General features: G+C 41.1%; 1 protein-coding gene across 1 annotated transcript; it reads left to right on the plus strand.

The window, feature by feature from the left end:
• Nucleotides 1-2,645: 2,645 nt before the first annotated feature.
• taf4b (TAF4B RNA polymerase II, TATA box binding protein (TBP)-associated factor) lies at nucleotides 2,646-14,474 on the plus strand. Its single transcript, XM_036582609.1, has 15 exons — nucleotides 2,646-3,303; nucleotides 3,438-3,571; nucleotides 3,933-4,271; nucleotides 4,366-4,503; nucleotides 4,616-4,738; nucleotides 4,991-5,080; nucleotides 5,186-5,368; nucleotides 6,601-6,718; nucleotides 6,891-6,999; nucleotides 8,234-8,403; nucleotides 10,784-10,914; nucleotides 11,159-11,284; nucleotides 11,363-11,419; nucleotides 13,019-13,135; nucleotides 14,340-14,474. The coding sequence occupies exons 1-15, from the start codon at nucleotides 2,646-2,648 to the stop codon at nucleotides 14,472-14,474; spliced, it is 2,628 nt and encodes an 875-aa protein (XP_036438502.1).
• Nucleotides 14,475-15,701: the final 1,227 nt, after the last annotated feature.

A 15,701-nucleotide genomic window follows, 5' to 3' on the forward strand; every position in this document is an offset into this window, starting at 1 on the left:
TATGGTGTGTGTGCGCCACTGTGAGAGACCCTGTAAAACCTGAAATAATCATTTAAAAGGTACCGGGATGGCATTTTTTCAGACCACGCAATATGTCTTTACGTGTTAACGTCACATGCACAGGATCAAAAAGGTCTGACTTGATGTTTAGGTCTTAAATGCAAAATCAACATTATACTGATGAAGATATGATGCCAATAGTAGATAATTCACTCACATCCCCGAAGACACGTCCTTGACCAACTTTTGCTTAAGCTCTCTTCCAATACTCTTTCAACTCAGACTCATCCACTTGTGGGGGTCCGAAGCACAATCGACGTTACAAAACGTTCTTCATGTTGCGTGCAATTACAAATTTCCATCATAGAGGTCTCCAAGTTCCCAACTCCTACAAAGAATCACATAAAACATCATCATACAGCTACTCTTCATGTATAGGTTTAACAAGTTAACACTGTTCATTGTCTGTGGATAATCTTGAGTCTGCTTAACATGAGTGAGTATAAGTTACAAGCCAGGAGGTGCTTTGCTTATCAAAATGCAAACTGTTTTGTGAATGTTATGCATTCAAAGCAGAATGGAAAACACACTGAGAATGTGGCAAAAAAGCTGGGCAGCATGTGTTATCAGCATCAAGTAGCCTACATCCAAATACAGATAAACAGCGCAGCAACACCAGCTGAACACAATCACAACCAGTCTGTTCAAAATCACAATCAGCACAGCACTTATCACCACTGAATACATGAAATCTCCAAAAAAGGGACTGAAAGTCTAGCAAAATAACACATGAGATATAGTAGTCCATCTGTTTCTCTGCATACTTTTTAGCCCCCTTTTACCCTGTTATTTAATGATCAGGGCCACCACAGAGCAGGTCTTATTTAAGTGGTGGATCATTCTCAGCACTGCAGTGACACTGACACTGACAGTAAGTGTTGCACTGGTACAAGTGGATCAGGCACAGCAATGCTCATGTAGGTTTTAAACACTTCACTGTCACAGCTGGAATGAGAATAGGCCACCAACCAAAAATATCCAACCAACAGCATCCTGTGGGAAGCATCCTGTGACCACTGATGAAGGACTAGAGGATGATTAACACAAACTGTGCAGCAACAGATGAGCTGCTGTCTCTGACTTTACATCTACAAGATGAACCAACAAGGTAGGAGTGTCTAATAGAGTGGACAGTGAGTGGATAAAGTGTTTAAAAACTCCAGCAGCACTGCTGTGTTTGATCCACTCGTACCAGCACAACACACACTAACACACTGCCACCACCACCTGCAGTGCTGACAATGATCCACCATCCAAATAATACCAATACCTGCTCTGTGATGGTCATGTGGGGGTCCTGACCATTGAAGGAAAGGGTAAAAGGGGACTAACAAAGTATGCAGAGAAACAGATGGACTACAGTCTGTAATTATGTAGAACTACAACGTGCTCCTATTAGGTAAGTGGAGCTGATAAAATGGCCAATGAGTGTAAATAAGGAGATTAAAGAAGTGGCTGGTCGGTATATATATCCATCAACACAAAAACCTACTGCTAAAGAGCTCAAACGTCACATCACACAACATCTAGAAATGAAGTACATTAAAGCGGATACACCAGACGGATATGAAGCCAAAAGGCTACAAGTGAAATGAGGCCATGAAAAAAATACATAGGATATAATTCTAAAACACCTTTGGGGATACTTACCAAAACTGATCTCTGCTCTATAAATTAATTTTGTCAGCTTAACTTCTAACTATTCAAAAAGAGTCGTTTCAAATGGATTTTAAATTGGCACCTCAACTGCTATGATTACGAACATGGCGTCAGAAGCTTTTGATTGGAGAAAATGTGGCCAATCGTTTTAAGTGAACGTGTTAATTTTGCCTAGCAACGGCCATTCGATTGGCCGAGACAGCGACAGTTTGAAACTGTTGTAAATATGATTCATAACCTGGCCTTCATTTTTTCGACTTTCTCCTGAAATTCACAGATAAACAAATGTTGTGTTTAGTATTTAGCGCCCTATATACTCCAAACGCCCTGGATTTGTGAGCTGTCCTTTATCTGAAGCAGCTAAAGCGAAGAGACGGTAACTTCAGGAGAGAAACCGTTTAATTTTAACTGTTTAAACCAAACAGCAGACCTGTTCAAGAAAAGGTAAAATAGCTTCCAAGCAAAAAAAAGTACTAGCCATGAATGTAAGCAGGCTCTGTCCCGTTCAGATGGAAATTTGACCTAAGCAACTAAGAAACTGAAAAGAACTCAATATATAACATCATTAGGCTGTTACATTTATACCCGTATTAACAGATAAAAAATACAGCTAGGTGAAAGGAAGCAACGCGTTATTGGACTTAATGTGAAAACCTTGTTTGAGTTTGAGCTGTATAACAGTCAGCAGGTGGGAACTTATTTTGCACCTGTTGTGCAAGCGGCGTGGTTTTGATAACAGCTGACAATGAAGAGGTGGGTGTCTGTTTGAAACGTCATGTCTGAGTCGATAAGAGTCAATGCACAGGTAACGTTAGTCATCTTAAACTGCACGAGACGTCTGTTCCCGTATATGTGTGACACTGGCAGCATGTAGCGGATTGCTAGACCATACAGCTTATGTTCTGAGCACAGCATAAAGTTCTACCATGTCTAAAAACGAAACTGCAAATAATTTTAGTATAGTACAGGATGAGTCTGAAGTGTCCAGTAACGAAGCCGCCGCGGCTGGAGCGAAAGCAGCAAAGCCACAAACATCTCAAGTATCAGGTGAACGCAGTGTAGGGTCAGAGTGCACAGCCAACGTGACTAACGCGTCTCATACTTCAACCAAAGCGTCAGCACTTCCAGGTGAAAACAAAAATCCATCATCAGAGCCGCGCGAGGCACTTAAAAAGGAACCTGCCAAAGCCGATTTACTCTCCATGCCCTCCAGTATGCTCTCAAAGTCAGCTGTAGCCGTGGCACCTGTGAGCTCCACTGTGTCCTCTTCCTCTCTGCCTTCTGCTCCAAAGATCATAGTGAGCACTGCAGCTGTCAGATCCAGCGCGCCACTGGTGGTGGGGGCAAGAGTCTTGCCATCGGCTACCGCACCAGCCGTGACCAGTTTGCAGGGGTTGGGGGCACTGGCTGCACATCCTGGAGGGACCCCAAACCAGACCGGAGGCCCAGCTATGACTCCAGCTCCAGTCCAAGGGGCAATAATGGCATTTCCAAGGACATCTACTCCACAGCAGACTGTACCAGTGGCACGCGGCCCTCAGACCACCTCTATCCAACTGCCTGCCAACTTCCACATCCCACAAGGTTTCTGGTCTTGCTATTTCACACATGCAAACTGTATTGTCTGTCTCTAATCTGTTCATCCTAGAAGCCTCTCGTTTGTTTTCCAAATGTTTTGTCTTGCCCTTTTTCAAATGTCCAAATATGGCTTTGTCTAGGTATGGTTTTAATTCGCAGTGACAGTGGGCAGTTGATGTTGGTTTCCCAGCAGGCTTTGGCTCAAGTGCAGGCTCAGGGATTAGTGCCCAGACAGCCTGGTGTCACAACAACTGTAAGACCACAATCCTCCCAGGTGTGTGTGAGTATATACAGTGCATCAGAAGTATTATTAATTTTTCCAGAATTAAAGACTAATAGATCATTACTTTGTTTAACTGATCTAACATTCATTAAAAAAACTTTTTAACATCCTTATAAGGGTCACTTAATCATTTAATCATTTAATATTCAAGAAAACATATCCTAAAAAAGAGATATCTGTGGGTGTATGGTAATTTTTTGTTAATTTTCATTGTGAACATACAGTCACTACCACTTCTTAAGATAAAGCTCCTTAAAAGTTAATGAGAATAAGTGGCATCACTCAGAAACATACTCTTCGTTAGATATGCTGAATTCTGAAGTCATGTGAGAACACCTCCTCTTATTCATAGGCAACTGCGACAGCCACATCGATCATTAGAGTCTCTATCCCACCATCACCTGCAAATGTAGCCACCATAATAAATCCAGCCCCCAGTACAGGAACAGCTGTTCTGAAACCCACCTCCACCCCAGGGACTACCATAATCAAAGCCACGTCCATGCCAGGGAGCACAATCATTAAACCAACCACTGTCTTAGGCACTACTGGTCTTAAGCCAAGCTCCACCACAGGGACCACCGTCATTAAAGCCACTGCTTCCCAAAAGCTTCCAAGCAACACCTCTTCGGGGAGCATAAATCAGAGCACCATGAGTGGAACCACTGTTATCAGTACATCAGTGGTGAAGGTAGGATTGGGTCTGCACAGATCACAATAACCACTGATTTATGAGAAGCTTAAATACTGGTTTCAAATCTTTGTTTTTTTATTTTTCTTCGTAGTCTATTGGCAAGGCATCTCTTTCCCCATCAGTGACTCAAATCATTCGGCCAGGTGGCAGTGCCCCTCGAAATATCTCTCCGAATATTCCTACTAGACACAGCACCACCAAATCCTGCGCCCCCATCCCTGTCACAGCTGTGAGTGATGACCTCTATGGAGAGACACATTATACTACTGCTCATGCATAAATAGTTGCTTAATTTGTTTAAATGTTTTTATTCAAAAAATAATGTTTTGCATTCACTGCAGGAGACACTCGAGAATGTTAAGAAATGCAAGAACTTCCTGGTCACTCTGATGAAGCTGGCATCCAGTGGTACCCGCTCAGCCAACATGGCACAGAACGTTCGAGCTCTTGTCAAGGACCTCCTGGTGTGACGTTACATCATGTTCACATGATCATGTTCCTTCTGTAAAACACGTACATTATGCAGCAGTTTTATTAATAATAATTTATTTCGATTCATGTAGTTTTTTTTTTTTATTTTAGTCATACAATGTCAACAATTTTGCAGAGGAGGCAAATCAATGGGAAGATAAAACATTACAGTTTAAATAAACTAAAAGTACAGTTGAACATGCTTAACAGAAATGTATATTCCCTGTTTTCTTTATTCTTTTAAGGATGGGCAACTAGAGGCAGAAGAGTTTACAGAAAAACTCTACATGGAGCTTAAATCGTCCCCTCAGCCATACCTGGTGCCTTTTCTTAAGGTAAGACTTGTTTGCTTGACATTGACATTAAAATAAGTATGATACTGAGGTTAAAATTGCATAGAGAATACAGCATTTAGGCTGTGAGCTTCTTGTGTTCTCCAGAGGAGTCTACCTGCTGTGCGTCAGCTCACGCCCAACTCGCAGCTCTTCATTCAGCAGTGTGACCAGCCTAAACCCCTGTCTTCTTCTTCAGGACTCGGCAACACTAGCCAGAAACATAATGTGACTTCCTCTAACAGCTCTCAGCCTCTCAGAGGAAGTCTGCCAGTGAGACCCTCTCAATTGGTAAGCCCAGGTTACGTCAGAGTTCAGACGTATAAGGTGTACTGTTTTCCAATCAAATCCCATGTTAGAATGTTTTGTGCCTATAACCTGTTAATTCAGAGGTATTCTTGAGTCCAGCAAGTGTCTGGTTCAGTGTCTATGTCTAAATGTTATATATTGTCACTTTCCACTGCTGCCCACTCATGGCTCCTCCAAATGTTTATCCCTTTTACCTTTTTAAGGAGAACCTTTACATCATGTGGAGGTTCTTCAAACTTTAACAGGGTTCTTTAAACTCAAACACCTCATCTACAAAAATATTTTTATTGTATTTGAGACATGCTCCCTTGCCCCCAAGATGACAAGGTTGATTTCTAGTATACTCTCAGCAAAAAAGTGTTCTATATAGTACCAAGAAAAGTTTTTTTGACTTGTGGAACCCTGTTTGGTGCTATATTACACCATTTTAAAAGGTTCTTTAAAGAACAATATACAACAGTGTCTTCGTTATAGAGAGGAACTATTTAAGTGTGCATAGAAACATTTATGCATTCAGCAGATCTTTGAGTTGGCATGGGCCCATATCTAACCATTGCCTTTATTAAAAAACCCTTCAGGAACCCCTTTTTAGGGGCGTATGGTGGTACAATAAGTATCCAGAAATCAAAACTAAATAAAACATTAGAGATTACTACATATTTGGGGCTTTAATGCCTTGTGAGTATAGATGTGCACCAGCTAGATACGCCAGTGAGGTTTTTCTCACTGTGTGTGGGGGAAAAAATAGAACGAAAGCCCCCTTCCTGAAGTATGACTCATTTTTATGACATTTTTTCTTCAATTTGTCTTCATTGTCTGGTTAAGTCCCTGCCACCCATGCTTCACTCTAATTCACTTAAAGCGCACCAGTATCCCATCAGCTTCCTTTTTCTCGCACACTTCATGTGTCATTTTTACATAATGTCATTTGTTTTCTCATAATCTAATATCCAAATTGTGTTTGTTGCATTTGAATGTATTGAAGAATCTCTGCAGGAATGTCGCAGCTCATTTTTCTTATACCTGAGAATCACTCAAAAGTTTTAGGCTGCTTCAGAGTCGACATACGCATCAAGCCTTTCCCTCCAGGCTCCTGAATTTGTAATGAAGTATGACTGTCTATGATATCCTCTTCAGCTGTCTCATTCTATATTTTCTGGGCATGCTGTAATTGGTATTACAACTTATATGTTTAAGTATTTCTACTTGGTTAGGTGATCCAGCAGTCGAAAGGAGTGACTGTCAGACACCCTGTGACAACCTCGTCCTGTGGTGATGCGCCTGTGCAGAAGCCTAAGCAGTTGATCATTCAGACTAATACTCAACCTGGAGGTAAAAGTTCTCTACATTTATTTTCACCCATAACATGTGCAGTCATATGTTCAGATGTATTCAGTGCTAGCCTATTCACAGACCAAGTTGTTCAGTCTCTTGGATTTTATTGCAAGGAACTAAAAGTACACACTGACCTCTCTACTGCAGTGTTTATGTGTGTTCCTCACAGGGGCTTTGGGGATGCAGTACTCGCTTCAGGGATCTAAAGCCCCCTCTACTGTGCCACCTCCAGCAATGCGCATGCACAGCTTCAAGGACAGCACCTCAGGCTCTTTCCGGTAATGACTCTGACACACTGCTATCCTCTGCTCCACTGAGGATGTGCATACACTTGCATGTGTGTCTGTTTAGGTCAAGATGAGTATAAGCAGCAGTGTACTGGAGGGTAAATGACATTTACTCACTTTTTAAATTATTTACCCACCATTTTATAGTTTACTCAATTATGTTTAGAGTTTACTCACTTATTGGGATTTCTGTAAAAGTCATGAGTTTGACCCCTGGTGACTCCAGAGCCGTCCATGGCTGGAAGTTCAAGGGAGCATAATTAACCTCACTCTTTCTGGGTGGGTAAGATGGCCCTCACTCTCCCCCTTAACTTTGTGTGATGCCAGCCAGTGTGGGTGTCTATCAGCTGATGTAACAGAATTGACAGTTGGTGTTCTCTTCTAAACGTGTTGAGCTGTGCAGTGATGTTGCAGTTCGAAAAGATGCAGTGGTGCTTCACATGACTCAGAGGAAGCACATGCTAGCCTTCACTCTCCCAGCTTGGTAGCATCATGTGATCGGGAGAGAACTAGCTAGCGGTTGGAATTTAGCCATGACTAATTTGGGGAGAAAAATTGGGTTAAACCCCCTCACAAAAATTAAACAAATGAAAATAAAATCTACATTGACGTACCTCTTTTTCACTGAACATGGCTGCAGACAGATCCGTTCTGTTTATACATTTATCCCATCTCCTCCCTCTTCTACTTCCAAGTTCCATTCACAAAATGTGAAAAAAGCCCAGAGGACCATATAACTTATATATAGGCTTGCACTATACATTTCACAACCTCCACTAAAGAAACAGTGTCAAACCCACAGATGAGTGTGTTCTTTAATACCAGCCATATGCTGCGCAAATTCTTCTTTCTTGTCACAAGTATCATGCCACTGGAAAGATGCACTAAACACAGCTGTGGCGTTTTTTTTATCCACAAATTCAGAGCATCACAGAAACATTTCACTGTGCGCACAGCACTGCGCTGCTTTCAGTGTTAGTAGAAGTTGTACAACTTGAAAGTATACACATGCAAAAAATGAAAACGTGGCATCGGAATGTGTGACAATTTGGTTTTTGTAGGAGAGAAAATGCTCTCTCGATTCCTCCCAATTCGTTTTACCACAACATCCCTGAGTATAAGCCCACCTCTAATTGGCTCTTCATAAATGCAGTTTATTTACAAATATTTGAATAGTCTTTTTAATTCTGTTTTTGTATTTGCATTCTTGTTTTTTGTTGATTAGGGACGATGACGACATTAACGACGTGGCCTCCATGGCAGGGGTGAACGTGAATGAGGAAAATGCTCGCATTCTTGCCTCCAGTGCAGAGCTGGTGGGCTCGGTGGTCCACTCGTGCAGGGATGAGCCCTTCCTACAGACACCAGCACTGCAACAGAGGGTGCAACATATTGGTAACTGTGCCATCACATTTAGTCATACTCAAATAAATGCACACAAGACCACCATGAGGACGACTGAACAGCTGCTTACTGAAATTTGCTTCCTTTCTGTCATATACGTGAACTTTATTCCTTATTGAGTCTTGCCCCCCTTCATTGATTTCCTCTAGGTATCCTTCTTCCCCACCTCTCTCTCTCTCCTCTCTCTTCTCCCTCCCATCATTTTTGGCACATTTTGAGGAGCTGTTCTGAGAGACAGAGGGGAGAGGCTCTCTCTTTGATCAGCAGTATCTCTGACGAGGCTGTTCTGCTTAATCAGTATGCTAATGACTGTGGAGCGGCGCAAAGTTGCCAGAGTGGCAGGAATCCACTCTGCTGTGCTGATCAAAATAAGCATCAGAACAAGGGAGAGAAAGTGCGAAAGATGGAGGGGGGGGGCGGAGCGAGGTAGCCGGGAGGTAGAGGAGCCGTGAGGAGGAGGAGGCGGAGGAGACAGAACGAGAGAATGTGGAAATGAAAGAGACAGGCTTGGCCTCGCAGGAACTCAGCCTGCATCAGCAGAAAAGGCCAAACGAGATGATCACAGAGTGTTTGCAGATGTCTGTCTACTCAGCAAGCATAACAAAAAGCAACAGCAACACTTAACGTCTGGCCCTGTGGAAAAAATGAGCACAGCAAACACATGCAAATATCAGTGTAGAAAAACAGTAAGAGATAAATGACTAGGTTTCTCTCATTTCTTATTTCCTTTTTTGCTGAAATGGAGTTATAAGGTAAAACTTGGATAGTCATTTGGATATTCTTATGCAGTCATGTGAAGTAAGTACATCCTATGTAATGTTTCTTTTTTTGACGTGGACATGTCAATATTCGATCCTCAGTTAAACTGTATGTATAGATAAATGTTACATAATGTAAATTTAATTTCAAAGTAATTAAAAAAGTATTTAAAAAAAAAAAAACTAAGATGTGCTTTTCTATTGAAACAGTAAGTAAACCCCTGGTATAAGTAACTGGAAATGCCCCTTTGGCAGAAAAAACTTTATGGAGGCATTTCCTGTAACTGACTATCAATTTGAAATCTACTGGGAGGATTTTTTTGCCCATTCCTTCATGCAGAACTCTTTCAACTAAACAATGTTTGAGGGGTTTCTTGTATATACAGCCTCCAATCCCCTCTTGTATGTTTGGGATCATTTGTACAGTGCCAACTTCTTGACAGATGGCCTCACAGTCTCCCCAAGCACTCTGGTATTAAAGAGAATTCACGGTCAATTCTATGATTGCAAGTTGGCCAGGCCCTAAACCAGCAAAACCATAACATTTCCACCATCATGCTTTACAGTTGGTCTGCCGTCTTTGGTTTTTGCCAAACACGGTGTTGCGGCCAAACAACTCTATCATTGACTCGTCTGTCCATAGCACATTGTTTCAGAAGTCTTGGTCCTTGATTAGAGATTTTTTTGCAAACTTCAATCTTGAACTAATGTTCTTTAGACAGCAAAGGCTTCCTCCTGCCACACGTCCCATGAAGGTCAAGTTTGTTCAGTCTCCTCCTGATGGTAGATGCATGTTCTTTGACATCAACAGTGGCAAGAGAAACCTGCAGATTAAGTAATGAGGTTTTAGGGTTCTTAGAGACTTCGTTTAGCACCTTACAGTCTGCTTTTGGGTTAAATTTTCTGGGGCAGTCTGGCTTGGACAAGTCGAAAGTGGTTTTAAATCTTCTATACTTGTAGATGATCTTCTGGACAGTGGAATGATTGATTTCCAGTATTTTGGAAATCTTCTTAAACCCCTCCCCTGGAGGCCTCAGAGAGCTCTTTTGATATAGGCATGATCATACCACACACCCCAAAAACAAAGAGCAAACCAGACCAGTTCCTCTAAGATGTTTTCAAACAGCGTTTTAATTATTAGCAACTAAAGGGTACACCTGATTTCAATTCGACACATTTGAAGTAGTGATGTATGTAGAATTGTGTGTATATGTGTATATATATATATACATATATATATATATATATATATATATATATATATATATTAGATTTACCTGTTAGCTTGACAGTCAGTATTCTTGCCATATAGTTTCAGTTACCCATCTCTCTTCACTATAAGATGATGCATTTTGTTCTTGATCAGATTTTATCATATGGAAATGATTGCATAGAGAATTTTGCTTATTTGCATTGCTAAAAGCAGAGTTGCTGTCTGTTTTTGTGCCAGTAGAAAGCCATTTTTGTGCAGTTTAACAAAAAAAACTCACTATCATGATTTTAACACTCCATGTCAAAAAAGCCTATCTATATATATATATATATATATATATATATATATATATATATATATATATATATATATAACAAACTAATCCTGTATTTTTGTATAGGTAGTTCCCTGGGTGTCATAGAGGCGAGCCCAGATGTGCTTGGGTTACTTTCTCATGCCACACAGGAGAGACTCCGAGGTCTGCTGGAGAAGCTCACTGCCATAGCACAACATCGCAGTATCTCATATAGGGTACATGCCAACATACACAAGCCACAGCACCGCATACAGTAATCTTGGTCAGTTTCATACATTCAAAAACATCGAACACCGCCAGCCTTTCTCTGAATCACATCATCATGATACACTAAATCTTTAATTTGGTTTGTTCTTCTAGTTTAAACCATGGCTGTACAAAGGACACAAGATAAAGTGTTTGTAGCCCCTAAAAAATGCTAATTATTGGGCTCACTGCTGCATGCTTTTTTGTGGTTAGAATGACTGGCGACACATTCAGACCAACGACACACGCTCTCAGCTGAAGTTTCTGGAGCAGCTGGAGAAAGTGGAGAAGCGAAGGAGAGAAGAAGAGGAGAGAGAGACACTTCTGCGCATCGCTAAGGTGACAAATGTTTGTGTGAGAGATGAAAAAGCGAGCAAACTAGTCATCCTTTGTGTCGTCTTTCTCTTTTGCCTTTAGACTCGCTCCAGTAGTGAAGACCCTGAGCAGCTTAGACTCAAACAGAGAGCAAAAGAGGTCAGTTAGATTTGTATCTCTCTCTCTCTCTCTGTGTTAATGTTCCTTTTCTACCTGTGTTTGAGCTGTTGGGTTCCCCTAGGACAGTTGTAACATGTCTAACCATATGTGTGCCACACACACACACACACACCACAGACCCTAGAGACAAGTTTTTTTTCTTATTGGGGGCTAATTTTAATTGAGTTTAATTGGAGCAGAAATTGAGGCCTGAGGCAGTACAGGGAGCAGAATGTAATGAAAGGCCCCTAGACCTCTGTGTGTGTGTGTGTGTGTGGACCAGTATGGATGAGATTTGGTTTGCTCTGCTCATGGAGGACAAAACGCAAAGTCACAATGTTTCAAGGGTTTCATGATTCTTAAATTTGAGCTACTGCCAATGAAAAGCTATACAAAAGTGCAGCTTTTTTTGGCTATGATTTTTTTTATGTTATTTTAGCTTTGTACTTCAGCACATAGGGATTGAAATAAATAGTGTTAATGAGGTTAAAGTGAAGACTGACAGCTTTTTTGGAACTGTAATATAAGAATCACATCTGTTTTTGTATTCCTGTTTTAGAAAAATGAATGTCTTGGACAATTTGCTGCTCTGTTGTCTTTTGGCCAAGAGTGTGATTGCATGGAATGCACAAAAAGACTTAACAAAAGATCCATGTTTGATTCTAGATGGGACATTTACACATACTTTCAACACATAGATCAAAGAAAAGATAGGGGTCCACATTTTTATTTCATCCTTATGTGTTTCAAGCTGGGTTGGAGCAAAAATGTGGACAGTCTGGGGTTCCTGAGGACTGCATCAGGAACCACTGCTCTAAAGCATAGCACCTCATGTCTGACACATGGAGGTTGTGTCATGGCTTGGGGATGTGGGCCTGTCAGTAGAACTTACTCATCTTTATTGATGCTCGTACCAACAGAATAAATTCCAAAGTGTTCAAAAGCATCAAAACAGGGGTGCCCAATCCTGGTCCTGGAGCTCCAACCCTAATCTATCATATCTGAACCAGATAAATAAGGCCTTCAGGGGCATCCGAATAATAAAGCCAGGTGTGCCAAGTACAAAGTGGTAGATCTCCAGGACCAAGATTCAGCACCCCTGATCTAAACCATTCATATTCAACCGTATGCCTAAAAACTGTGGCCAGTGCCTCATCTTGCAGCAGGAAAGGACCTAAAACATACTACTAAAGCAACTGTGAATGCTTTTTGGGCCAAAAAGTGAAACATCCCCCCCAAAAATATGGGCCAAAGCATGGTCCCAAAAAAGGCAGTGTAGGTTGTGGGTCAACTGCTATTACTGATAATTAATGACAATTTTATTCAGATTTGTTCATTTATCCAGTTACTTTTTGTCCTGATGAGTAGACCACATATAAAAAGGGCTGTGATTTCTGTATGGTTCAGTCAGCATGGATTAAATTTCTGTATACCCTAAATTCTGCTCTCAGCTCAGTAGTCTTAGTTTTAGATCCAGTGTATCGCTTTGTACTTATGGACTGCACTTTATTTAACCTTCTGTATTCTGTTTGTTATAAATAGACGGTTGTTTTCTTAGTGCTTCTCAAACATCTCTCTCTATCTGTTTCTCTTGCTCAGATGCAGCAGCTGGAGCTGGCTCAGATGCAGCACAGAGAAGCTAACTTGGCAGCACTAGCAGCTCTGGGGCCCCGTAAGAGGAAACCTCTGGAGGCTTCTGGCCCTGGGGCTAACCAGGTACTGATGTGTTTACACAACCACCTCTCTGCGAAAAGTGTGTTTGTAAGAGGGAAAGAGAGTGGAGTGGAGAGGATGTTTAGATTGTTGAGTATGACTGGAAATGTTCAGATCTTTCATTGCATCTAAAGACCAGCACAGTTATTTACAAACCATGTAAGCATCATTCATTAGAATAGCGAGATTGCTTTCAGCGCATGGTTTGTGTGCCTGCGGTAGCTAGTCAGTAACTTCAGCTATCTACAGTTACAGTGTGTGCGTGTGTGTTTCACAGGGGTTGAGTGTCTCTCTTATCTAATATAAAATGTCCATGTATCCACAAAATATTGTACTGCAATGTATAAAGGGAATAATGGGTTCTGTAGTCTTAACATACTTGTTTGAAGCTGTCATTTACCCACAATGCCTATGGACTCAGACTACCCTTCATTTATTTAATTTCCAGCCAAAAATGCATATTTAACAAAACATTACACAGAAGCCTCAACAAGTAAATGCCATGTCTAATTTTTATGTAGTGTGTCCACCCCATTCTTTTTTGGAGACTCGCTTTCAGTTTTATTTAAAGAAATCTGAAGACTTTCCCCTTTGTTATGCAAGTGGATTCCTTTATATCTAATCTTCTCAGAGATATCTCTTAAAAATTGAATACATTGTATTTCATGGCCTATTTGACTGGAAATAAAATAAGTGTGGTCTCTGACTTCTATATATATCTGCAGGTGGGGAAGTAGATTGTTTATCTACATAATACCAGTATCTCTTTTCCAGGGAAAGAAAGTTGTAATGAAGGAGTGACTTAACAAAATAGTAAAGGATTGTGTATTTAGTTCAGTTTAATTCGTTTTTAATTTGTGGTTTAATTCTGCTTCCCTCAGGCAAAGGGGTATGTTAATGAACGAAGGAAAGAGAGAGTGAGTGTGTGAGTGTGTGAGTGAGTGTGTGTGTGTGTGTGTGTGTGTGTGTGTGTGTGTTTGCATTGCAGATAATACCCATAAGCCTTTGAACAAGATTACCCAAATGGCCTTGAATCTTCTCTGCCTGGGGAGTTTTTACTTTATCTTCAGTGGAATATGCATCTCTCTCTATAGAGCTACCAGCATAACCCAGCAGCAAGTGCAGAAGAGACCATTTCTTTAGTGCAAGACATTTGGTTGGTACTGGTTATGTTCAGTAGTGTCACCTTTCTTCGTCTCTATCTCAGGTGCTGGCTTCATATGCACAGAGAACTGGACAGAGGGTTCCAACACGTGTGACTTTCAGAGATTTGATCTTCTGCATGGAACAGGACCTGACACTTAGACACTCCCTTGTACTCTATAACGCTTTCCTACGATAGAGGATAGGAGCACATACAAACACCACGTCCACCAGTTCTATTATATGTTATGTAAAGTGGTCAATTTATGTTGTGTATTATTCTGAGAAATACTTTTTTTTTCTTCCTTTACTTGTTTTAGTTGTGAAGACACAATTTCAGAATCCTTAGTTTGATCTTTAGAAATATTCTTTGACTACTGAAATGACACTTTGTCACATTTACATTACCTTGCTAAATGGATTTGTAAGGAAAACAATGTGGCATCATTAAAAAAACACTGCAACGCAAAATGCGTATGGTGTTTCTATTGAAAAGTTTGCCTGGAATGGGCCCTGTTTGAGGAAAATAACTGCACTCTGGTTGAATCTGCAAAAGTTTATTAAAACAATTTATCTTAATTTCCTAAAATAACCTTTTCTTCTTCCTGGTTATACAACCATGCTAATATTATTTTAATTAAGTCCTTTAATGACATTATTTATGATAACTTCGTTTCTTAAATAGGTGAGGAGTTGGGACTGGGGTTTTAGAATAAGCCCCAAGGGCAGCGCATCCCCTTAGGGACCAAGTGTAACCGTCCAGAACAAGAAACTGCCTCAGGGGCTTGGACCACCCAATCAGAGTAGGCCAGTGCTGCAGGCAAAAAGGCTGACCAATCAGGGCATGATACAGCCTGGGGGGGCAGGAACAACCAATCGGAGCAGGATGTTGCTTCAGGGGCTAGAGCTAACCAATCAGAACTGTATGCACCCACAGGGTCCAGAGGGGGGCAAACAGGGCAACATCGCCTGAGGGAGTTAAGCAACCACCATCAAGACCAAACCACCTGAGGAGAAAAATCAAGCAGCATGAGGCCAGGCACCAAATCACCTCTAAGAACACAGCTGTTCAACAGGGTCTGAAACCGTTACTGGCCATGTAAGAGTACCAAAGTAAAATGCTCACTCTGCTACCCTACATGATGATATACAGTCCTGTGCAGAAGTTCCACCCTTGATTTATTTAACTTCCAGTCAAAACAGCTGTTAAAACTAAATTATTAATATTCTGATGGCTTCTTGACAGCTACACATCCTTTCAGACTCAGTGTTGAGCTGTCTTACTGTGGAAGGACGGACAGAAACACCTGTGAATTTTTTTCAGATCTGCAGCAAGAACAGAGCTTTTCATCTATCACTCAAAGATTAAAGCTTTGAGTGCTGTTTATCTAATGGTGACAGTTTTGGTGGTTTCCCAGGTCTTGCA

This window comes from Colossoma macropomum, unplaced genomic scaffold (genome assembly GCF_904425465.1).
Source record: "Colossoma macropomum unplaced genomic scaffold, Colossoma_macropomum, whole genome shotgun sequence".
Taxonomy (NCBI): domain Eukaryota; kingdom Metazoa; phylum Chordata; class Actinopteri; order Characiformes; family Serrasalmidae; genus Colossoma; species Colossoma macropomum.